The following is a 25630-nucleotide window of genomic DNA, read 5'->3' on the forward strand; positions in this document are numbered from 1 at the left end:
TCTGACAGGACAGATGCTGTAATTAATCATGCAAGACAACTGGGGATAGTGGTCACACTGCTCTCAAAGAGGAACTGCTACAGAGCAAGGAGAGGGGGAAAGAAATGGGCACCGAAATAATTATTTTGGCTTAAAAATTAGCATTCACCATCCATTTTAATAGCAGTAATATCATGATCCCCAGCTAGTTCTAACCACCTCCCCCACCAGGAAAAAAGCGATTACTATTTTCTTTATACTTACCTTGCACTTGCATCTTAAAAAAAGACAATTACACAAATATTTGCAATGGGTTCTTTTGGTTTTTTTCAAGGATCTTGATTTCAGGCTGTGCAATGCATATTCCTGGCCATAAATATCACATTTCCAATTGAAAAATGGAAGATGATGCTTGGGCTCAAAAAAACCTGGCATGTGGCATATTTTCCCATCTTACATGTATTCAAGGAACCAAAAATGAAATCTGACATATCATTTTATTTGAAAAGTGAACAGTTTCCTTGTTGTTGCATCAAAATACAGTCCACAGTTTTTACTGAAATGTGTTTATTCTATAGCAAGATAAAAGCATTTTTGTTTTAGTTAAGCAAAATACAAACAACTTAATTGCTGCTATCATAACTCATAAAAAAGTATAAAACAGCATAAAAACACAATAAGCAACATAGCAATGAATGGTTTATGTCACCAGTGTTTACGTTAAAGCCTCATTTAGGAAAACTTTACAGCACATGATATGAAAACTTACAACTTTGAAAGAAAATATTTACATTGATTATTCAGATGTGGTGTGCCTTTTAAATATTCTACTGGTATTACATCATAATAATAAAAACTCTTGCTTTTTCATTTTAAATCTTAACTTTTGTAATAACTGTCTTCATTTAAGTGCATTTCCCTTTTAAAAATACAGTGTTTTTATTTTTCGAAACTCGTCACTCAAAACACAGAATATAATATTCACATTTCTTTTCTTCTAATTGGAATGAATATAATGGGCTAACAGTGGTCATAGATATTGTTACAACATATACTGTGGTTTGATTTGAAGAAGCCATGGATAAAAAGTGGAAATAAGTCAATAATTGAAGCTAATCACTTGCATTTTTTTTTTTTCTGGAGAGATTTAGAAAAAAAAATAAGAGCTTTGGCAAAAGTCTGTGATTTACATTATTTTTTTATGACAAAAAAATGCCATCAACTATTCATGTCATACAAATGTTTGTATGAAACTGGATCTTCATATTTCAGGTAGTTACAACTGTGCTTTTTATTTTTAGGGCTTCGGAAGTTCAGATAGCCTGGAAGTGTGGTTTACTCACTTCTGGAGAAATAAGGCCATTTTCTATGACTCAGAGAGGCCAGTTTACAGTCCTCAATATGTCCCAGGATTCATTAAACAGTTTGATTCACATCTTGTAGGTATAGCCTGAATAAATAAAAAAGGCATCACATAAAAGAGCACAGCTTTCCTTGTTTAAAAACAAAGTAATTTATAGTCAGCTAAAAGATGTTACTCAGCTACACTGTAGTTCTTATTGCCTATCTAATAGACACGTGAGAGGACCGTTTGATCTGTTACACAGCTCTGCATAACCAACACCAACTTACAGGTTTCAGCCACATATTCTTTACCCTCCTATGCCACTCTCCTCGGTATACACAAATCCGTCTGCCACGTGGGTCTTCAGAAAATACTGACCTGTGATAATACTTGAGTCTGTGTCTGAGACTGTATTTGCGACTGGTGCTGCTGAGAGGCTGGCTGGGGGCTCCCAATGGCAGGGATGGGGGATGTCATCTGAGAGGCGACGGGGGAGTGCTGCCGAGGAGAAGGCTGAGACTGGTGCTGCATGTGTTGCAGCTGCTGCAGCTGGAGGCGCTGCTGCAGCTGCTGCTGCAGCTGCTGTTGATTAATCTGCTGCTGGAGATGCTGCTGCTGCTGCTGCAGGTGCTGCTGCATGTGGTGCTGGAAATGCTGCTGCTGCATTTGCTGCTGGATTTGCTGATGCATTTGGTGCTGCTGGAGTTGCTGCTGCTGCATCTGTTGCATCTGTTGTTGTTGCTGTTGCTGCTGCTGCAACTGCATCTGATGCTGCTGGGTTTGCACCGAAGGGCTCACTTGGGTGGAGGGTGCTGAGCCAACCATGGTCGTTCCCATGGAGCTTATCAGTGGAGCCCCAATGTTCGAGGGCATGTTGGCTGCAATGGTGACTGATGTGACAATCTGGTTCATGGGGAGTCTCATGGTTAAGGGTTTGGGAGCGATTGACCTAGGGAGGGATTGCTGGAGAGTCTGAGGTGATGCTGACACTGTTCCATGTTGAGACAGTGGAGTGTTGAGAAGGAGGGAGGATGTTAGATTGGTTGACGCCAGGGTCTGCTGAACAGAACGGATGGTCTGGGCTTCTGCTGACTCAGCAGCAGCCTGCATTTTAGGGGAGAAAATTCCAGAATGTTACAATACATAAGTATTTAAAATATTTAAGCATTTTTAGGTATTATGAATTGATTTTTTTTAATGACCATTATTCATGCCTTCCTGTATCTATACTCTTTGACTTGTGACTTTTTCGCTCCTCCCAGAAGTGGGGTCAAATCCCCTACCTCCTTCAGTCTGGGCTGGTCTTGTGCCTTTGCTTTGGCTAACAGAATGTGGCAACAGTGATACTGTCCCAGTTCCAAGCTGAGGCCTCAAGCCTGGCCCTGCCATATGCCCAGACATGTGGCCCAGTTACCCCACTCAAGAGTCAGTTCACTGCAAGCCAACTGAGATCAATGTGAATGAGTCCAGCCCCCTCCAACATACAAGCTGACCCCAGACAAAGGATCAAGAATAGCTGATTCTACCAAGTCTGGCCTAGGTCTGAAGAACCAGCCAGCTAACTTGCACTCTCTCAGGATAAATGCTTAACTTTATCACATCACTGAGCTTTGGGGATGGTTTGTTACACAGCACTATTGTGGTAAAAGATAACTGATACACATATTTAAGAGCAACAATTCTTTTGCATTTAAGTCTGTACTAACCACCTTACCATTGAGTACCATATGTTGAAAGACAATAAAGTACAGACTGCGTGAGTCCAAATCCAGCTGTCTGACCTAACAACTTTGTGACATTGGGCAAGTTAATTTACTCATCTGTTCCTGTTTCCTTATCTATAACATTGGGTTATATGGTATTTTTCTTGTGCAGAGGCTGTGAGAATTAAATGAACTCACATGTTAAGCATTTTAGGAAAGTGCCTCGTCCATGGGAAGCAATAAATATTAGCTATTTTTATTAGTTAACAACGACCATTACCAGAAGACAGCCACTGAAACACTTGAAAGCCCTGTGTTGTGTGATTATTTATCACAATGTTCACGCAAATGTAAGGAAACCATTGTTGGTTTCCTTAGAGATGCCAAATTGAAGTTTTCACAATCTTAGAAAGGTTTTAGTTCATCAACTATTTTTGAAGATTTCTAGAATTTATCAAAGGAGTCATAGATAAGGGGAAAATGTTCAACCTTAAGGGACCAAATTGCCTGTTAAAAGATAAACAGCAGGTCTAGGGCTCAACATACAGAGAAACTATCTGTTACATTTTGTACTAAAAATACTTCACTGCCTCCACAAAAAGAAATTCTTCCACTAACATGACAGTGATTGCAAGGATCTATTCCAAAGATGATTTTTTTTTTTTTTTTTTTTGAGACGGAGTTTCGCTCTTGTTGCCCAGGCTGGATTGCAATGGCGCGATCCCGGCTCATTGCAACCTCCGCCTCCTGGGTTCAGGCAATTCTCCTGCCTCAGCCTCCTGAGCAGCTGGTATTACAGGCACGTGCCACCGTGCCCAGCTAATTTTTTGTATTTTTAGTAGAGACCAGGTTTCACCATGTTGACCAGAATGGTCTCGATCCCTTGACCTCGTGATCCACCTACCTCGGCCTCCCAAAGTGCTGGGATTACGGGCTTGAGCCACCGCGCCCGGCCCAAAGATGATTTTTTTTTTTTGTCTTATACTTCATTTGATTAGGATATTTTCAGGGGGAGTGTTGCAGGAACACCTAGGAGACATCAAGTGGCCATCCACTATCTCTAACAATTTTGTATTTCTAAATTTTTATGACTCTGATTTATAAAATCTTCCTGTTGGAAAGAAACTGAGATGTCACCCAGTGTAGGAAAAGCCACCTCTGATGGTTTCAGTTTGAATACATGTCATCAATTCAAGGCACTCCCCTTCAGCGGACAGCCCTCCACATTACAAAACTCAGTGGGGCTGCATGTTACTGAACGGTCATGTTATAAGGTCTTAGGGTAAGAAGCAGCCTATAAATATTCAAAGTCATCTTTAAAAAAAACACCATTAAATCGCCCATAAAGTAGACCACACACAACAAACATGTGCATAATTCTTATACACTCTAGTAGTTAAAAAATAACAAGCTAGTCTTAAGGAAAAAAACACAAAGAAAGTCTGTATTTCAACACCTGGGCAGCTCAGTTGCACATTTTTGCTATTAAGATGCTGCCTTAATGGTAAATGGAGATAGGTGGATGATTGCACAGAGTTCTTCCTTGCCTGCCCTTTTGTTCCTTTATGATTTAATAGTAAGCCTCTATGAATTTATTTGGTTGTTGTAAAGATTAAAAGTGATAGCAGAGTCACATCTTAAGGGAGGAGGTCTGAGGCTCTGCATGCAGAGGCATAAGTTAAATGTGCATATGATGCAACCCTATTGATATTTCTGATGCTGGGGCTGAACTTTTGTTCCCTTTAAGATCACCCCTTGGATGAGTTCTCCTCTCCTGGGCACAAAGATCGACTTCCTTTCCCTTATATAATGGTCCATAGATTTGAGAACTAAGATCATATGCCTCCAAGTCCTTGCCTCCCTGATTCTTCCAGTTATTCTAACATGATGTGATTTTCCGTCCTCACCATCGTGGGAAGCAGTGTTCTAGAGGGACTTCAATTGACTGCCATCGCTGTTCAAATTGTGGGGTCCAAAACAGAACCAATTCTTCAGAAGTGGTCTAATAATCACGGTACAATTAGGTGCCGCATCCTGTGGGATCACTATATTAGCAGCTACTTCACACTTTTGGTTCAGTTTGAAATTATTCTAAATTTATACCTAAAGACTATTTTAGTTGCCTCCCAGTACTTCGAATAGAGATTTAGGATCCTCTCAAAGTGCATTCACTGAATTAAAAAGCAAACAAAATTCCAGTATTTTAAATTTATTCCTTCTAAATTCTATCGTATTGAATTATTTTTTTCTTTTTGGTGTCACTGAATTCCATCTGGAGATATTTTTGAATCCTGATTCTAATATGCAATGTATAAGTTTTAAGTTATCTCTTCTAAGTCAGTCACAGACTTCATGAGCCTAATCATGGTTAATACTCCCTGAATGCCTTTTGAGATACTGGATCTTGTTTTAAATCCATATACGGTCAATTATTCATACTCCAATGCACAAAATCACCTATACCTGCTCTGGATAAATGAATGAATAAATGATCCACTTAAGAAGTACATGCACACTGTTACTCTATTCACTTCACTTTATCTAATTAATCACCAACTATATTTTAATTCTTAACATCTGCAGCCCATACGGTCAGCTGTTTTCTGCCAATGTGCAAGTCTGAGTACAACATTAGTATATCTTCCAGTATGTGTCTTCCAGCGTCTGAAAAAGAGGCTTGGCTATTGATCTGATAAATGTCTTCTCTATCTAATGAAGCGGGAAGTGTCCTAAGCGCTGTCGACAAAGACAGGAGGACCTCTGTTGATCTGATTCCGAGTAGCTGCAAATGATAGATCTTCATACAAATACTTAATACAGATTATATAAATAAGAAACAACTCAGGTGAAAAGAGGAAAAAGGGAATGAACCCTTTTAAAATGGCTTTGAGGCCCTAGGTTGTACTTGAAACAGCAACAGTGACAAGGAAATGGTACCTCTACTTGTCACAAAAAATGTATCTATAGCAAAAATATATTAGATCAAATTATCCTTCCCCAAACCTGTAAAAATATAGAAAGGCAAGAGACAAAACTAATTAAATGTTAATATACTGCAACAGTTCATATTCCTTTGAATCAAGGTGATTACAATCTAGAATGACATTTGCTTGGGATATTGGTGCATTTTATAACATATCAGGGTCCATTGTATACTCTCTATATAATACATATAGGCTTTTTCTTAGCCCTTGGAGTATAATTTTATTTTAAATGATCATGAGGTTTATTTATTTATATGATATGGAACAGTTTGGTCAAAAATGCAACACCCTCTATTATAGTAATGTAACAACCAGAGAATTTATAATATGATGTCCAAAAATGCCTGACAAGCATAACTTTAAACAGAGGACTGTTAACACAGGTCCCAATCTCTGACCAAAAGAAAGCGTACAAGCCTATTTAAAATTTGTCTATAAGGACACATACACATATATAAGATCAGGGAATCTCCGAAACAATTTAAATTCAGCTGCTTAAGTTAACTTGTATTTTCAGATCATCATTTGGGTAATCTCGAATGAAAACAAGTCAGTTTACAAGTTGTTCAAGACACCTTTCCATCAACTCTTAGGGGAGCTACAAATTATGTTTTCAATGCTTAAGGGCTGTTTTCAATGCTGTAACTATTTTGGAGACCAGCCGCCCCTGCCCAGGTTTACCTTAGAAACGAGGCTGGCCCTGTATGCCGCCAGGGCTTTCAGGTATTCTTTTTTGGCAGCTTCTGTTTTCCTTTTATATACCTATTAAAAGACCACAATTAGCACCACCTTTAGCGTATAAGTTCTCAGCTATAAAATCACTGCTGCACAAATTAGGTCACATAAACACAACTCACATAAAAAAGGTTGTCCTCCTTGGTTCTGGTTTTTAAATATTAGCACACACCCACACCCACACCCATACACACACACACACATACAGATATGAAAACAAAACAAAACACCTGCCATCCTCACTGGAGCACAATTTTTATATGTACCATTGCAAATAAGAAAAAGATTTCTGATTACAGTAGAGATTCCTTGAGAATCACTTTTCCTTGAGAACAGCTGAAAACCTCATGCTAAGGCAATAAATAAGGTAGCAAGAAAAATAAGCTTTGCTGCAAATGGCTTACTTTATAGAAAGTAATGAGTTTCTCCATCTATGTCTTCTTTCCCTCAGATACCTTTCTAAACTATACCAAACCAAAAGATAAAAACAACAGGTAGAATGATGAGGACAGAAGAGAAAAGAGCAAGGTGTTTCAACCTTGGTTTTCTTTTGGAGCAAAATAAAAAGTCAAAAATCATCAAAGATAGGAGATTTCCATTAGTGATACCACTGAGTTACAAAAATAAAATCCCAGCATATTAAACATGCTTTGGGCTTCTCCTTTTCTTAAGTCATCTGATGGCTGGGTGTTAGATCCACGTGCAAACTCTTTCTCTCCAGAATTTAAAAGTTAGGTGCTGCACTTTCCCAGTCCCTCAGAACTGTATTTCTGGGACAGAAAATCAGTCTGCTCTCTGCAATAATAAACCCAATGCAAAGGAATGAGAAATTTCTAGTGCTGCAACATCCCAACAAAATAAGAACCGAGAAATGAGTTCCTGAAATAAGTTCATGATTTGTAAATAAAAATCAAGGGCTTTCCACTCTTCATTCCTTAAAATAATTATTCTATTTTATCACTCATAGGGGTTGATCTATTCTTCTGCAGATATGTGAAAGTTAACTTCTATTAATGGTAATTGGAGTTTCATGCTGGAGGGGAGGGTGAGGGGGGACCGGGACCCACCCCCAAGGTACCCATTCTTCTCTCCATTTGTGTGGAGGAGTTGCAAAGAGAAGGAGAGGAGATGAAGCCCCTAAGGAAGTATCTCCCACCAGCATGGCTAATTTCTGAATACCTCTCATACTGCCTTGCTTTAAAATGAACTTGGAATAAAATTTCAAATGCCCGGTGACAATAATGAGACACACAGAGGCAGCTTCAAAGTTTGGAAACCCACCAGGACAGCACAAGGGTTCAGAAAGATGATCAATGGAAAGGCAAGCGGGATGGACCTAATCCCTTTGTAGTGCCCTTTTTGAACAAAGAGGGAAAAATTCCACATTATTTAAAATGAAAAGATTATCATCAAAAGTTTATGCTTGCAGGATACTGCCTGGATTTCTTCCAACCTTCCTCTGAGTGAGTTCTGAACATGCACCCATAAGCTGACAGAGAAATCAATATAACTAGAGAGTTGTTTAGATTTATACGTCTGGGTTTCTTAATTCCATCACTTAGAAAAGGCTTTCAAAAGAAGCAATCATATTAAGTGAACACATGCACTCAGAAAAGGTGTGAGGAATACTCTGGGTAACGTTTTAATACGGGGCCTTGATGGATCTTTGTCTCACCTGCTTTTGTTCTTCTCCAAGGCTGTCCCACATAGATGCTACAATTTTTGAGACCTCTCCAAAGGTTGCATTGGGGTTTTGACCTTTAATTGCAGCCTGTGTGTCTCTGAAAAACAGGGCATATGCTGACACTGGCTTCTGTGGCTCATTGGGATCTTTCTTTTTCTTTTTCTTTGGAGTCTTCGGCTTCTTGCCAGAGTCTGGAGCAGCTCTTTTCTCTCCAATGGCCTGCAAAGCAGGAAGAAAATTCACTGCCTAGAATGTACTTGCAGAGAATGCAACAAGACTTAACTCAGATCCATAACTGCTCTTTGAAGGTTTTGTTAGGCATCATCAACAGATGAATCACCACCAAAATGGGGGGAGGGGTAAACTTGCTTGGAGTTAGCCAGACAGCAGAGATTAGCATTTAGAATATTGATTAATGAGACCCAGAAGTATCTTCAATACATCTACAACATAGCTCTAAATAGCAATTATGAGTAATGAAAAACAGAACACTCTGTACCAGGCAATGCTATATATATGCTATACTACACATGCATACATCAGGAAAATATTTTATATTTTCAGAGGTTTCAGAAGTAAAACCTAAATAATATTCAGGATGTTGATCATATTCAAATATTTTAAATGAGGTTCCTAGCCATGGTCACAGGCCAGATGTGGGATCTGAATTGTTTTTTTTTTTTTCTTTTGAGGTTGATTTTTCAATTTTGCCAGAATGTTACTTTGCTAATGGCTCTCCAGAAACTCAAATGGAAATTAGCTCCAATTTCTATACTCACACCATAAGGGAAAGGTCATCTTTACTTTCTAAAATAACAATAATTTTCTAAAGATTAAGATAACAAATGTAAAAGTGTAAAAACGACTTTAAGTGGAGATAAAAGAGAAGTGGATACTCTCCCTAAAATTTAAAACCTGTACAAAAAAAAAAAAGAGCAATAGATGATACTTAAAAATCACTAAGAAGACTAAACAGAAGATATTTGTTATCTATGGCAAGTAACCCTGCCCACAAGAACACTGCCATAGAGACTCATGCATATTCACAACATGAACTCTAAGAGATCAGAACCGTAACTGATACGGGTATAGTTTCCCACTTTAAAGACAACTAAACTCCATATTCGCCACCTACCATCATTTAAGTTCACTGATCATTTAGTATACTTACCAGAGAAGCAGGGTAAATGATTTGTAAACCTCGTTTCATTTCCCTAGATCACAATATAACTATCAAAGATAATTTTGCAGTTAACTTCATCAAGAATCCCCCAATGCTAGACAAAATCTGTTTTCAAAGCCAGCCTTGGGCAAGGTAGATTCAAGTTACTAACAGATTGACTTTTAATGGCTTGAATTCTAATTCAAATTTTCCTGGAGTATTATTTACTTTCTAAATGAGAGTCATTCAAAACTTTTACCGAATTTTTACCATTTACTAAAATTCTTAGGGAGAAAACTGTTAAGGAACTTTTCTTAGAGAACTCTGAACTCAAAGTGTTAAGAAACCACTGGCCGACTTCTGGGTGAGGCTATTGTTTGCACTATTTGAGAGATAACAGCATCTACACTTTATCTGAGTAGTTTATAAGCTTCAGATGATGTTAAGTCATATCTCACTTCTCCTTCAAAATGCCATCTTTCATAACTCACACAATTAATTCAATAATTCTGTAGAGCCCATAGTCTTTTTTCTAAATGTTCAGAATAAGTGAGACTTGTTTAATTCTACTTAATGAATGTGAATTTCCAAGAGAGTCAGATGCCTTTCAGTTAGAGCTTCACTTGGAGCCAAGTTTTCCTTCAATGAAAGACATTACTTTAACAAGAAAAGCTATCTACAGACACACATATTTTTCTAGTTGAGTCAAACAACTATATTTTTCTCCTGGAAGAAAATCTGGTACTGTTAGTGCCACAATATCTTGACTGATGGCAAGATGAAATTAATTTCCAGAGCAGCCTTTTTTCCAAATGATAGGAGTTCAACTTCATTATCTGTGAAAGAATATTCAAATATTGACCACCTTTGATGTCTTTCTTGGATAACCATGATGTGTCCCAATCATTATTACGTTTTAAGGATAAACTAGAAATGAGGAGTCTCAGAATTTAAATTAAAACTCAGAATTAATTCTCCTGAGTAAATTTTTGTGTCAGTGACTTAAAAGGGTTGGGACAGAAAGCTGGAGAAACAGCTTTACCCCAAAGAGACATAATCAATGATGATTTTAATCTTCCTTTCTCAGCTAAGGTTCAATAAAGATAAATTGGCTTCATTGTCTTTACACAAAACCTAGACCCTCGCTTAAAATGGAGCAAGCTAGGATTCCCAGAAGACGTCCTCTCTAAGACATGACAATTTCAGCTTGGCACAGCAGCAAGTATGAAGACAAGTATGAAGATCAATGGACATGTGATTGGAGGGAAAGGAATCCATTGGAACTGTAATGACTAAGCCGTTACCTAACTCCATCTGATCATATCCCTCAAGAGTCTTTAACCATTTCTTCTCAATCCTCTGGACCGAAGTTCTGTGACTGTGAGAAGACTGTCAGTGTAGTTACCATTCCTGGGCCCAATGGGGTGCTAATGTGATGTGATAGACTAAACCCTTCATCTTGAGACCAGTTCAATTTCTGCAGCATCACTCGAACCTCCCTCCTCTGTCCTTCAACACTCTTAATCTTCTCTAGCTTCTCTTCTTCCTTTTGCTACTTAGAAGTAAATGATGCTCAGGTTTCTGTCCTTGACTTGCTCCTTATACTTTCTGAGAAGTCCTGATTACTTTCACATCTTCTCATTCAGGCCCTGATGGTCCCAAAATCTATAGTTCCAGCTCCTATGAAGTGAGTTCTAGACTCCAATGTAAGCATCTCAAATCCAACTCTAACAAGCCAAACTCTCATGTTCTTCATGGGGAAGAACACTCCTCTCTTTGTGGGCTGCTCCTCTCATTTACTGATCTCCATTCTGGCTCTCAAACTAAAACCCAATTTATCTCTTCTTCAGATTCTGGTGGATCCCCAAATCTTTAAAATCTTTATGAGTCTCACTCCTAAAATGCCTGCTAATCTGGTACCTCCTGTCCATTCCTTCCCTTGATGAAAGAAAACATAATAAAAGAGTCTTCTAATCTAATTCCCTTTCTTTGGTCCCTCCCTTTATAAGGCATTCTATATATAGCCAAAGTTATCTCTCTAAAGCATAAATTACTTATGCCACTCCTCGGTGCAAATAATTAATCAGCTCTCAGCTACCAACAGAAGAAGGACCACCACATTTAAGCCGTTTTGTTCTTCAACTTCTATTTCTCTCTTCCCCCATATCAAACTTCATGTTACCCATAAATACCATGTACTTCCACTGTTCTTCACTAGTCCCCCACCAAAATGCTGGCCTCTCTATTCTGCCTCACAAACTTTTATTTATCCTCTTAAACCTAATTCAAATATCACTTTCTCAATAAACTCTTCCTCAAATCACTCTCCCAAGCAGAATCGATTAGAATCTCAGCACACCAGATACATCAATTATATCACTAATCACATCTGGAGCTAGTTTTAAACATTGCTATTCATTCCCAGTGGGGAGTCTCATGAGCAGTAATTCTCTTGTAAATCTTTGCATCTCAAGAACCAAACAAAATGTCAAGCACAGAGTAGGTATACAATACATAGTTGATGAGTGACTAATGAGTAATTATGTACGATTACAGTATTCTTTTCATTATTTGTGCTAAGCATTTGGAAAAGTCATACTGGGACATAGTTTTTGAACACGCAACCTTCTGATCTGGAGTCAGACACGCTACCGTTGCGCCACGAGGCCTGTGCTGGGACATAGTTTTTATTTCAAACTGTGTATCATTTAAAGTTATACATATCCCAGGACAAAGGCAATAATGTAAGATGATGAGAGAGAACTCAGTGATAGACATCACTGAAGGTGCAAGGCTGTCAAATGTGGCAGCAGCCTGGCCAACACACTGGATCAAACTTGTTCACACAGACATTAACTTAGAACCAGAGCAGTTTAGAATTTCTGGAATGTCTAGAATTTCTGGAAATTTGTAGCAGGGCATTCTCCTTTTGCAGATTAGAAAACTTGGGCCTACAACAGTTAAATAACATGTCCAATGCCTTACATCTATCTATAGTGGGAGAAGCCAGATCTCTTCATTTCCAGTCCAACATACTTCCTATAGAAAATAAATGAAAGAGTGAAGAAAAACAACAAACCATCATACATATAAATGCTACTCCAAATCCACGAAGAAAAAACACAGTAACACCATCAGTGAAATTCAAATAGCATGGGGTGATCCCATATTCTCAGGCAGTTTATACACTAAGGCTGTTCTAACTTACTCTGCTGGCTTCATCGGCATCCTCTTCATTGATGGAGCTGGAAGGGGAGGGAGTGGCCGATTTGCTCGCTGGAGGTGAAGGAGATGTGTGAGGCATACTGGCACCTCCCAAATTCAACCCCAACTGGGCGCTAAGCTGAGACTGGTTGATGGTGGTGAGCTGGGCAGGAGGCATGACCCCAGAGCGTGCAGCATCAGTCATGTGGACAATGGACCGCATAATCAAGGAGGGATCCTGCCGATATTGGGATACTTGTGTGTGGCTCTGATCCTAGAAAGGAAGCAGTGAAGAGGGAAAAGATTTCAGTTTTTCCAGATATCAGCAAACTTATCAGGTTAGCAGCTCCTTAGATAGGTCTGAACTGTTGCAATGTTGATAGGCCTGACCTATTGCAGGATGATGGTCTCCGTTCATTTATTAAATATAAGGACACATGCCAAGAAGTTGAAAGCCGAGAAGCACAAAATCCAAATATCCAGCCCAGACTATTTTTCTTCCTTTTTGAGATGGAGTTTTGCTCTGTTGCCAGGCTGGAGTGCAGTGGCATGATCTCGGCTCACTGTAATCTCTGCTTCCTGGGTTCAGGCAATTCCCCTGCCTCAGCCTCCCGAGTAGCAGGAACTACAGGTGCACACCACCACACCCCGTTAATTTTGTGTGTGTGTGTGTGTGTGTGTGTATTTTAGTAGAGACTGGGTTTCACCAGCTTGGCCAGGATAGTCTTCATCTCCTGACCTCATGGTCCACTTTCCTCAGCCTCCGAAAGTGCTGGGATTATAGGTGTAAGACACTGTGCGGGGCCCAGCCCAGACTATTTCATTATAGAACTGTCAATGAATATGGGAGGGAGGGAGGGAGGGAGGGAGGGAGGGAGGGAGGGAGGAAGGAAGGAAGGAAGGAAGGAAGGAAGGAAGGAAGGAAGGAAGGAAGGAAGGAAGGAAGGAAGGGAAGAAGGGAGGGAGGGGGAGAGGGGAAGGGAGGAAAGGAAAGAAGGAAGGGGAGACAGGGAAGAAGGGAGGGAGGGAGTGGGGAGGAAGGCAGGGAGGAAATGAATTAGCAAAACTAAATAAAATCTTTCAGCTCTTGTTTCTTATTGAGGAAAATGTGGCAGGGAAAGGGCTGAAGCAGAGGCCCCACCCATTCAGGTGCATCCATTAGTTTACATCCTTCCCACACACATAGCTGTTATGAGAGAAGGTGAAGTCATTCTTTATTTTATCCTCCCAGAAATGCACAGGACATGCAGAGGATGGGCCAGCAAATCATAGAGCTTTGGTTTCACAGAGCAAACATCTGTTTGCTTTAGGGCACCCTTTCTGTGAAATCATCTGTGGTTAACCAGACGGTCATTCCGATTCTGAATTACATTGTCAGTGGCATCTGGAAGTCATTCAATGTCTTTTGGATTGGATACCACTTTTTTCATTTAAACCTACTTTGTTTTCTTTGTTCAATCCACCATGATTTCATGTACTAATGAATTTTCTTAAACACATATAAAAAGATGGTAAAGAGGATCCGAAATAGCTTTTTATGAAAGTTATTGCAGTTACTTCAAAGGCAGCTGTCTCTGTTCTTGGTAGTCATACAGAAAGGCCTGATAGTTGTTGCTGCTGCTTCTTTATTTTTCTTTTTTAATTCCAAAAAATCAAAAAATGAAGACATGCTTTTCAAGTGACTTACTTTAAGACATGTCATTTAGAGTGAGTCTGTGATTTTGCTGAAACCAAATTCTCTTGACTCACAGTGACCCAGAATCTAATTTTATACACAAGCCTATGAATTCTTAACTGTTCCTTTTTTGAGCCCTTCTGATAAGGCTTATTTTTGCTCTTTAAAGAAGCAGAATGAATTGTAAATAACTAAATTGGAGCATTTGGTTTCTTCATATTAAATATATAAATGCCACTCAATAAGAAGCTCTATCAAAGAAAACCAGTTGAAGAAATTATTATCTACCCATATGTCAAAGTGTTATGAAGCTTTTAAAAATAATGAATTACATTTATGTGCATTGACCTAGGGCAGAGTTTCTCAATTTCAGCTCTCTTGACATTTTGGACGAGATAACTTTTATTGTAGGGGCTTGTCCTGCATATTGAGGAGATTTGTCCTGCGTATTTTAGGTACTTAGATGCATCCCCAGTCTCTACTCACTAGATGCTAACAACCTCCCTCCCCCTGTCAATCATGACAATGAAAAATGTCTCCAGACTTTGCCCCCTGGCGGGGCCAAACCACTCCCAGTTGAGAACCACTAACCTAGAGTGATATCCAAGATACAGTACATAAAAGGCAAGCTACAAAACAATTATAAAGTACAGTCTCATTTTCTTTGGAAAAAAGAAGTATATCCTAATGTCAATAATGGTTACATTATGAGGGGTAGAATGGGAGGGGCAAGGAGGGGAGAGTTTCAGCTGTTTCTATGTACATGTGTATGCTGTTTTGATAAGCTGTGACCACAATACAAAACAAAAGTAAACAAAACACTTTAATCAGAAAAAAGAAGATAATTCAAGTGGTTAAAACATTCCATCACTAAGTGTTAGAATTAAATATTAAATACATGCATTTCCCGCTTCTTAACAAGTTCTGAATAATGACTGTGAAATCCTGGAGGAAAGCGTCACAAGCATCCGAACACCGCACTCCCTTGTACCATTGGCAATGTTCCCTCTGTTGTTCCTGCAATATCACATTCTACTTGCAGGTGTTTTTCTGCAGATTGTGTGGATTTGATGTTATCTATTCACCCCAATTCTTTTGTGATTGGCATTCTAACATATTTACTCATTTCTCCTAGAAAGTATGAGCTATCTGTTCCGTCTTCCATGTTCTCTTGAAGTTTAACCACTGCTCACTCATATATCACTTTCATCCTCAAACTGGTAACTAAGCTATTTATCTTATTCTAAATGTTCTTCTTCATATTTGTCTTTCAGAATGCTTTTTAAAAGTCTTTCCATTTTACTTAAATGTAGGTGTTTTAAAGTATCTACAGGCAAATTCCAGGGCACATTTAACTGAAGTAGTTTAATTCTGACTGTATAATAATAGATTCGTTAACTGCCATAGCCATGAAACGTGATAATCTGATTTACGCAGTTTTCTCATTAACAGAGAATGACTTGGCTCTCTTTGCGCCAATGAAAACTCCATGCATACAGGTGCTCGATTGACTCACCCCACACCTCCAGCATTTTTCAGATGGCTCTCATGGCCAAATACAAGGCCAAGAAGGCTCCTCGGCTTCATCAAGTCTTCCTGAATTCCATCTGCAATTTGTGCCTTTATTACGAACCTTGTTGCTGGGGAGCTTCTGCTGATGGACAGCCAAAGTTCATTGTATGAAAAAGGAAGTTTTACTGTGGTTTATTACTATGTGCCAGCATTTGTGCTAAGCTTAATATGCGCTTTCTAATTTAATTCCCTAAATTGCTTTCTGCATTAGATACTAGTACTATACTCATTCTTAGACAGATAAGAATGATTCCCCAGGTCCCCAAGCTAGCCAGTGAATGCTTAACAGAAAACCTAGGCCCTCGAGAGTCATGGTACCTGAGGCGTGTCCTGGCCGAGAGAGATGAATGAGACTCTGTGATCTCCACTGCCATCATCCCCCTTTAACAAAATCAACTCCATTTTCATTTGCTTTATAAATTGAGGTTTCTCATAATATTTCATTAAAAAAAAAAAAAAAACGAGGTTTTCTGCAGTGGTGACAGTATGGAAACCATTCCTGAAGAGTACCGGTGGTGGGGTCATAGCCTTGCCAAACTTTAGAGTCATCTACATAGTCTTCAGATCCAAAAAAGATGCTACCTCCCACTGGACAAGATACCAAGGACCTTTACACTACTTGTAAAGTAACCCTGGACCCACATAACTGATGCATCAAAATGTGCTACCACTCACCATGGTCCACAGTTATCCAATAATAACTTCCTATGAGTGAAGATTATGATATAAGAAGATTAATGGCTAACGTGTCTCTTCAGAAATTCAAGCTCCTTTAGGGCCACCAATTATTAGCAAATGCCTTGGGGAACTTGAGGATCCTCAACAGCTCCAATTAGTTTCCATAAAAGTAACCTTTAAGATGTTACCCTTGATCTTAGGATTACCATTTAAAAAGAGAAAGATGTCAGCTTAGTTTAAAAGTATTTATTGAGCACCTACGAAGTATCAGGCCAGAGAAGGCAATATATCAAAGCTTACATCTTTGAAAACCAGGAAATTACTAAGTGATTATTTTACACATTAAACAAAATCTTGAATGGACTAACAAATTTACTACAACAAAGTGTAGGCCAGAATAATTTTTATATACGCCCACCAATATTGCTCATAATTTTTCCCAGTAGTAATAACACAATAAGGAAATGTATAACCATGAATACAGACCAGATAAATTTAATGTGCTTTTGTTAATATTACTTCTCACTTACAAAAATTAAGTCCTAAAATATTTATCAGTGATCATTTAAAGGCAAATAGTTCATTACCAGATATTGGGTTATAAGAGAGTGCCACTATCATAACCAAAAATAAGAGTTGAATGCTGGTAGCTTCTCAACTACTTTCACAATTGCATTTTATATGTAATGTTCCTTTATATCATTTTCTAAATTTTTCAGTCTTTGGGAAAAACTCATTCTCTCTTCCTTGTCTCATTCTGTCTTCTAATTGGCAATATTAGATGAAATTTTCTCAATCTGAGCAGTACTGACATTTTGGTCTGGATGATCTGTTGTTGGGGAGGGCCATTCTGTACATTATAGAATCTTCATCAGCGTCTCCAGCCTCTACCTACTAGATACCAGTAGCTGCCCCTCCCCTACCGGGTTGTGACAACCAAAATGTCTACAGGCATTGGCAAATGTCAAAACCCCCTTTGTTTGCAAACTACTGTATTAGACAAATATCACAAAAAAATCATCTGCTTGGGGGAGGAGCAGGTAGTGAATGTTCAAAGCCTATGTTCTGTCCCTAAAAATAGATAGGTATCCACATAAACAAGATACCAATTGTGATCAATATCAGGAAGAAAATAAATAGGTTATACAAAAAAGAGTTACTGGGGAAGCATGGCTACATTTGATTAGGTCATCGAGAAAGGCCTTTTAAAGAAGATGACATTTGAGCTGATGCTGAAGAATGAGGAGAAGCCAGTCGTGAAGTGAAGGGAAAAGCATGTTCCATCCAGAGGGAACAGCATGCACAAAGTCTGAAGTGGGAGCGATTTCGACAAGTTTGAGAAATGAAAGGGTGGACGAGAAAGCTGGGTGCAGGGTAGGCAAGGTAAAGGATGAAATGCAATAGGCTTGGAGAGATTGGTCTGATTGTGTAAGGTGGAGAAATCATAGGGTGCTTCCCTGAGGAGGTAACCTACTATGCTAAGGTATAAAGGAAGGAGAAGCTAACCAAGCCAGGGCATCCCAGGCAGAGATGAACATGTACCCAAACCAGGGGCATGGGCAAACACACCACAGATAAGGAAATGACAATCCAGTGTGAATGGGCCAGTAAGACCACAACTGGCTCTGAGGCTGGAATGGCAAGTCATGGCCATAAAGTGGCAGGGTTTATTGTCTGTGTAGGAAATCTGGATTATATTCACAGTGTAGAAGGCTGCCATTCAAAGCATGGTGTCTATCTAATGGTGCTATTTACTGCAATAAATATTAACTGACCATACCTCATGGGCAACCAACGCATCTAAATCAATTGTGGACATTTCTATTTAGTTTCTATATAAATGTATAGCCTACTGCCTCAATCTGTGTTTCAAAGAATACCCAAAGATTAATTTTTGCAGTCACAGAAGGTCACTCAGAATGGGTGGGCCATGGATCTCATAAAATGCTCTCACTAATAGGAGGGGCACTGCCTTCTATTGGCCTGTAAGTAAGATTCATGCCTGTGGTGTTCAACAAAGCCTTCCGGCTTCTGTATGTATTGGTGGGGGTAGGGGAGTGCTTGGCCAAGGCTCGCTTCTCTCTCCACCTGATGAAAGGGCCTCTTTGTCTTATTTAAACAGAAAAAAATCCAATGAATGGATATTTCGGGGAGCAACCCCGCATTTTCTTAAATTGCTTGAAACCCAGTCTATTACTGAACATTAATCATGTGAGTGAACGGTTAAAATCTGAATAATGTTATATTAATAAGGAAACTTTAGATCACTAACATAAACAAAAAATTAAAACCACTCATGATCAATGGAATGCCAAATAAACACCAATAAAAGAAATTAATACTGTTATAGTCAGTGTGGATACTGGGGCCTGCCTAAGGCTCTGGGCCTGAGTTCTGCTTTCTTTAATAAGAAGGCTAAAAGAAAGGTGTGAAACACTTAATTAAGCCCCAAACTGAGTTTTTCTCCTGGACTTAATCAAGACTGAAACAGAACTGAAAGGTGGTGAAAAACTTCCTTTCTGTGTAAATCACAATGCAATAATATCATGTTTGTACTTCTTAGGGTGGAAGGATATAAGAAGAGAGTGGATAAAACTCATTCTAATTTCCTTATAAGAAAACTCTACATATTTAAATTTTTTTCACTCATTTTTTTCAGGCCTGGAGCAGTACCATGTTTATCTTTGTGCTGCACGCTTAGTAATACACAGTTACACATACCCTAGTCTTGCTTTGTTTTGTTTCTTTTTGAAAATATAAGACATAAGCTTTCACATTGGTATTTTATTTTAAATATTATACGTTGTTATTCTATATTACCTGTTTTTACTTATTACAATGGCACTTCTACCTGGGTTGATTTTTAAAATTCTAATATGTGTTTAATGCGTTTAATGCATCTTCTCTCTGTACTTGCACATAAATATTCTCCATAATGATCCAATACTAGGTTTTCAAAATAGAGCATAACATCCAATTAAGAAGCAAATAACCCAAATATGTAAGAGTGTGACTAAATATATTTTCACTGTGCTAGTTTTCTAATCAATATTTCTTGAGAAATGAAGTAATTAAACAATTATCAGTAATAAAAATTACTGTAACAGAGTAAATGCAAATAGGAAACACAGGCCAATAATTTTATATTCAATTATTTAGTTATGTCCTATAGCAATGTTAAACTTTTATTTCCCAATTAACAACAATCAAATAGCTATGCATAGCTGCTATGTTTGTAACCCCAATAGACCCTGAAACAGTTATGCCAAATGCATCCCAATGATAATTACAGACCTACATATCCCCAATTTTATATTCATCAAAGTGTCTGCACTAAAATAGATCATTTTTACTTAATAACTGCTCTCAGGGTTGTAATCAGACATACCTATACATAAAAGCTTTGTAAAAAACAGTGTTCTCTAAAGTTAATTAATAGTTTCTTGACAAAATAAAATTTTCGAGTTTACTATGAACACTTAGTGGTATTTTACTCATGTACCCTGTAACTGCTTTTGTTTTACCAAAGAGGCAGCTCCATGTTATGTTATTCAGTCCTAAATTAAAATTTTAAAGAGCAATTCCACTTTTATGGCTGCTTATACTTTTAAGTCCCCTCCCCTCCATCTAACTGAGCAGTCTAGGTATGCTCTTAATAACAAGTAAATATCCTTTCATTGTCCTTTTATTCATTCATATATTGAACAAATAAAACATTTATTGAAAGCCAAGTGTATTCCAGGTCCAGGGATGAGAGTAAACACACCCTAGGAGCACTTGCCTTCCTGGAGCTTCTATTCTGGTATAGAGGGGACAGGTGGGAAGCAAGCTAAGGAAACCACTGCAAAGGATGACAAGGGCTGTGAATAAAAGGAATAGGGGTAATAGTATACAGAGTAATTCTCACCTCTCCAAAAAATATTTGAGCCATCATGTCAGTCTCAGGTGGGAATCTAAGTGCTATAAAGGGTGTCTTTGCTCTCTCTGAACCATCCCTAAGTATTACAATACTCAACTGTAGATGATCTATGTTAAAAAGAAAATACAGGGACATAAACCACAGCCAGCCTTCTCATAACACTTGCCTTTAAATATCATAAACCAAACAAGTAATCATGTATAACACTGCACAAGGGCTAATTAGGTTTAGCAGAGGTTTGGAACATAGTCCTACTTTGACAGATGACCCTCAAGTTAACTCAGCCCTAAAGACAACATCTATCTGTTCAGAGTCTGTAGTATGCACAGGTCAAGAATAAAGAGTATTTACTTTAAGCTCAGTATGGTACAAGGCTCAGAAGACAGCTTGTAAAAATGTCTGCTACCTGGGTATTTTTGGCAGACAATTCCCAAGGTATAGTAACAGCTAAATTAAAATTGGCTTTTGACAATAAGCTTCTTTGAAGCTTATTGACTGAATCTTTGTATTATGTTGAGGGAACACTGGTAGAAAAAAAAGTTTCACAAACAGTATAATCATATAATCAAGGTCTAATGATTAAAAACAGGCCAGGTGCAATGACTCAGGCCTCTAATTGCAGCACTTTGGGAGGCTAAGACAGGAGAACAACTGGAAGCCAGGAGTTCAAGACAAGCCTGGGCAACAGATAGCAAGATCCTGTTGCTATAAAAAATTTAAAAACTAGCTGGATACAGTAGCACACATCTGTAGTCCCAGCTACTTGGGAAGCTGCGGATTGCTTGAACATGGCAGTTTGAGACTGCAGTGAGCTATGATCATACCACTCTATCTCAGCCTGAGTGACAGAGTGAGATGTCATCTCTAAAAAATATGTAAAATTCTAAAAAAAATACAACAAACAATATACAGCACTTAGTAGGTGCTCAGTAAATATTCATTGAAGGTTAACATACGGTTTCAGTTTCATATTTAGACTTTGCACAGATAGGTCTTATTCCATTCAATGTGTATTTTTGCCTATGCAAGTTGCGACTTCTAAGTTGTTAATTTATACCAAAAATAGTTTTTGACCATAATTTGACCAAAGTTATTCAATTTGTATGAGAAATTTGTAGCATTCAACTTGTATGAGAAATTGCTTGTCCCCCCATGGCTAAATAGTCATCATCCTGTGGACTTCAGCTCTGCAGCCTCTATTGACAATGGCAAAGAATGCATTCATAACAATAATAAGGGCTTGTTTTAATAGAATGTTCCATGCATTAAACACATTAATGGCCCTTGAAATAACTGCTTTATCTGTAACACATTAAGCAACGTCGCTAAAAACAACATATTAATTGAAAGTCTGCTATTTCTCTTAACGTAAGATTTTTTTAAATATGAAAGTGGCATGAAAGTCATTTTTTTAAAAAAAAAACATAATAATTAAACTTCAAAATCAGAGCCATGCCAATTGATGGTATAAAAACTTCTAAAATAAGCCTGGCAATTTTTAGATGGAATATTTTGACAAATTGCCATTTTTCTATCAAAAATGATACCTGTCTGGATTATGACTTAAGAGGCTTATGAATATTTTAAAAGATCATAATTTTCTTCTCTGCATAAGTGTCTCCAAAGGTACTTTTCCTCTCTTTTTCTCTTCTCTTTAACCGATAAGAATACTACCATACTCAAATACTTCTCTTACTTCCATCTTTTTCAATTTTCTAATACTCCATTTGACATTGCTAGAGCACCACTGTAGCATTTTCTACAAATATGTGTGATCACAATTAAATTCAAGGTAATATCAAACAGAAAATGTCAGTCCTCTAAACATGGAAACACAATATCTGAAGAAAAGTATATGAATTATCAGTGTGTTTTGTAAATTCCCTTTTGGGGGGCATACAAAATATCAGAACAGAGACAATTATTTTACTGTCTGTTTCTTAGATATCAAAGAGAATTTTGAAATTCATCAAAGCTAACCTTCTGTTATGTACAACAGGCTAAGCTGAAAAGAATGTTAACAAGTTCAATTTTCATTCAATCAGCACTACTGCTCTCTGAAATGTTTCATTGCAGGAAAGAAATAAAAATAATCTATATGGTAATTATGAGGATGAATCCCCCAGTAACTTTCAGCTACATGAAAGGTCAGTTCTATTCAAGATATTTTATCAGTCCCCTGCACATACTCCTGTCCTGTCATTTTAAATCTGAACAGCATTTTATTTTCCCATTTACTGCTACCTGCAGAATTAAGTACTTAAGCCAAATAAGAAAAAAAAAAGAAATGTTGAATGCTGGCAAAGGCTATAATAGCATAGAGATAAATCGTTCATCTGCTCTCTCTCAAGCCTCTAGGGCTGCAGATTTTTCTTCTCCTGGTGCACTGTGGGTATTCAAAACTTGTTCAACATGATTTCATTTCATTTCAGGCACTGCCTGAGAAAACTAAATTACAGAATCAATCATACAGAAGGTCAGAGTGAGACTTCATTACAAGTATTGCATGCTTGCATGAATATCTTTCATTTATGACTGACCCAATATGTCACAATAGCTGTCTAGTAAAAATAATCCACTTTCTGAAATTGATGTACTACTGATGTCAATGCTACTCAGCAGGCTGGGCAGATTATAGAGAGGTGTTAAAAAAAAAAACACAACCCTTTGGAACACACATTGTAGGTTTTTAGAATTGCAATCTTTTGTAGATTAAAACAATTTCCAGATGATCATCTGAACTGACAATAATGCTTAGAGGTAACAAATTTTTAACCAAAATATACTGTTGATTTTGACTGGCCAACCACATCCTGCTTTAAAATACACGTATTCACGACAAGCAAATCAAGGTTGTTCTTTGAAGTCACAAATGTGTCGACATTCAATTTTTCAGTAATTCGCTTTTGAATACTGGGGCATTATTTGCATATTTTGAAATGTGAATGCTAATCACTGGACTCCTTTTAATCCCCCTTTTTAGTTCCTGCCTTCTGTTTTTAAATATAATGGCATAAATTTAAGGAAGATAAACATGTTGTGCTTGTTGCCAGCAATAATGCTGCTAATCAGTAATGTGACAAACTGTCACTCTTTCTAAAGGAAAACCGATGAAGCTCTGAAGAAAAGCTGGTTCAATACAACATCGACAAGCTGGCTTTTCTTCTTATATTATAGTCTTAATTCACCATAGCAATCCTTAACAGACAGCCATCTTCATTTGGATAATAAAACTTCTTACTTGCATAAGGTATGAAATATCCAACACACAGTGGGAAGCTGATTGCATGATGTATAAAGTATTATTTATTATTTTTCTGGTGACCTTCCTAAGGGAAATCTCTGAGGAGGCTTCTGTGGAGTGTTATGATGTAGCCAGCCAACTCAGTACCCGGAGGGAGATATAGAAGAACCTTGACATAACCAATTTTTAACCATGCCTCTGGCAATTCTGAATTCAAGTTTATAGGTGAACATGTCAGGTAGTACATACAACAAAGCCAACGACACAATGTATTCATCATAATTCTGTCCTAGCACATTTTATTTTTTCCAACATTTGTGATTTAAAACCCCATGACATTTCTTCAAGGTGAAATTCTACAAGAATTTTCAACAAGATTAGTTTGTTTCAAGCCAAAATAAATATCACTCAGGTTCAGCAAAACTTCAAAAAGGCACCAATAAATGTGATGAGGTCCATGTAAATACCATGACAACAGCCTGCACTTAGCTGAAGTACCTATACTTTTAAAAATCAATGAAATAATTTAACTGCTTTAGTGATCAGCCATACATTACAAAAGAAGCATTAAAAATTGAGCCCTCTTTCCCAACGCCAGTCGGTGAAAGCACTGTTCTTTAAGTGTATGTGAATATCATAATTATTTTATGATTCCATCTTTAGTTCTTTCCAATATAGTAAATTCAATTGACCATGAAATGAAATTTCATAGTCAAAATGCCTCCTTTATACTTTTTTATGGCAGCAATAACAGTTTTTTATAGCTTTAAGGCAAGGTAATTCATCAGCTGTTTAATTTAAAGGCAGATTCTTATATTATTAATAAATATTTACCAATTTAATAAAGTACACATTGTAGCATACATTTAACTATTTCTGCAACTTAAATGAGCCTCACTGAGCATCTATGAATGACAGTGAACCCTGGCAAACTTCCTTGGTGACTAACACTCCCATTTTATTTTTATTATTTTCTAAGCAAAACATTGAAAGCCTGGCTGTAAAGAAACAGAGAATAGAACCATCCATTCCAGTGTCAAAGGGACAAAAATATAAGAAAGTCCTCAGGAAACAATTATTTGTGATGTCTAGTAATGTTTATGAATACTTAATGACTATTTCCTGAATGTTCACTGCATTCTTTTCTGACAAAAAAAAAAAAAAGAGTAAAAATAAAAACCCTGATGTTCAGCTCAAACACAAAAGATCACAGGCAAAGGAAATTATGTTGCTGCAATCCTATTTGGGAAAGTAATCTTATATTTCAGAGAGCACATTGAATCTTTGTGCTGCTAATCCACTACATATTTTGCAATCATATGTTGTTATCTGGGGAATTAACAATGAAACCAATAAACATCACTGGCATGGTCCTAATGTGCAGAGAAATATGTAAACAAGCAAGAGGATTTGTTTTTTGTTATACCAACACATCTGTTTCATTTTATCAGGGTTTAAAAGAAAAAGCCCCGTAAACGATTAATCTTGTTTTAAAAATGTCTACTTAGTACCTCACCTAGATAGACACAAATGCATTATATGCTATGATGGAAAAAAAAAGAAAAATCCCAGCAGAAGAGTTTAAAATACTTAAGCAGATTTACTCTAGTGATGGTGACTATAATTGCACACTAAGAAAAACAGAACCAAAATTGTTGCATTAGTTATCTTGGCTCTCTGGAGTGCCTTATTCCATGTTTACGACAATAAATAACACAATTAGGTGTATTTCACACAATTACTTGT

At 37.7% G+C, this 25630-nt stretch overlaps 1 protein-coding gene across 10 annotated transcripts in view; it reads right to left on the bottom strand.

Moving 5' to 3' along the window:
- Positions 1 to 457: 457 nt before the first annotated feature.
- TOX3 (TOX high mobility group box family member 3) overlaps positions 458 to 25630 on the bottom strand; it is a 166954-nt gene continuing 141781 nt past the window's right edge. For 7 of the 10 annotated variants that reach the window (XM_035281615.3, XM_035281614.3, XM_035281613.3 and 4 more), the window contains 5 exons: positions 12801 to 13070; positions 8422 to 8649; positions 6693 to 6773; positions 1703 to 2428; positions 458 to 1429 (listed from right to left, as the gene is read on the bottom strand). In XM_035281615.3, the coding sequence (XP_035137506.3) occupies positions 1376 to 1429; positions 1703 to 2428; positions 6693 to 6773; positions 8422 to 8649; positions 12801 to 13070 (1359 nt within the window). In that variant the 3' untranslated portion in view covers positions 458 to 1375. Of the gene's footprint in view, positions 2429 to 6692; positions 6774 to 8421; positions 8650 to 12800; positions 13071 to 25630 lie in introns of all 10 variants that reach the window. The other 3 variants (XM_035281617.3, XM_054248867.2, XM_017966971.4) reach the window with 1 other exon arrangement.

This window comes from Callithrix jacchus, chromosome 20, assembly GCF_049354715.1.
Source record: "Callithrix jacchus isolate 240 chromosome 20, calJac240_pri, whole genome shotgun sequence".
In the NCBI taxonomy this organism is placed as follows: domain Eukaryota; kingdom Metazoa; phylum Chordata; class Mammalia; order Primates; family Cebidae; genus Callithrix; species Callithrix jacchus.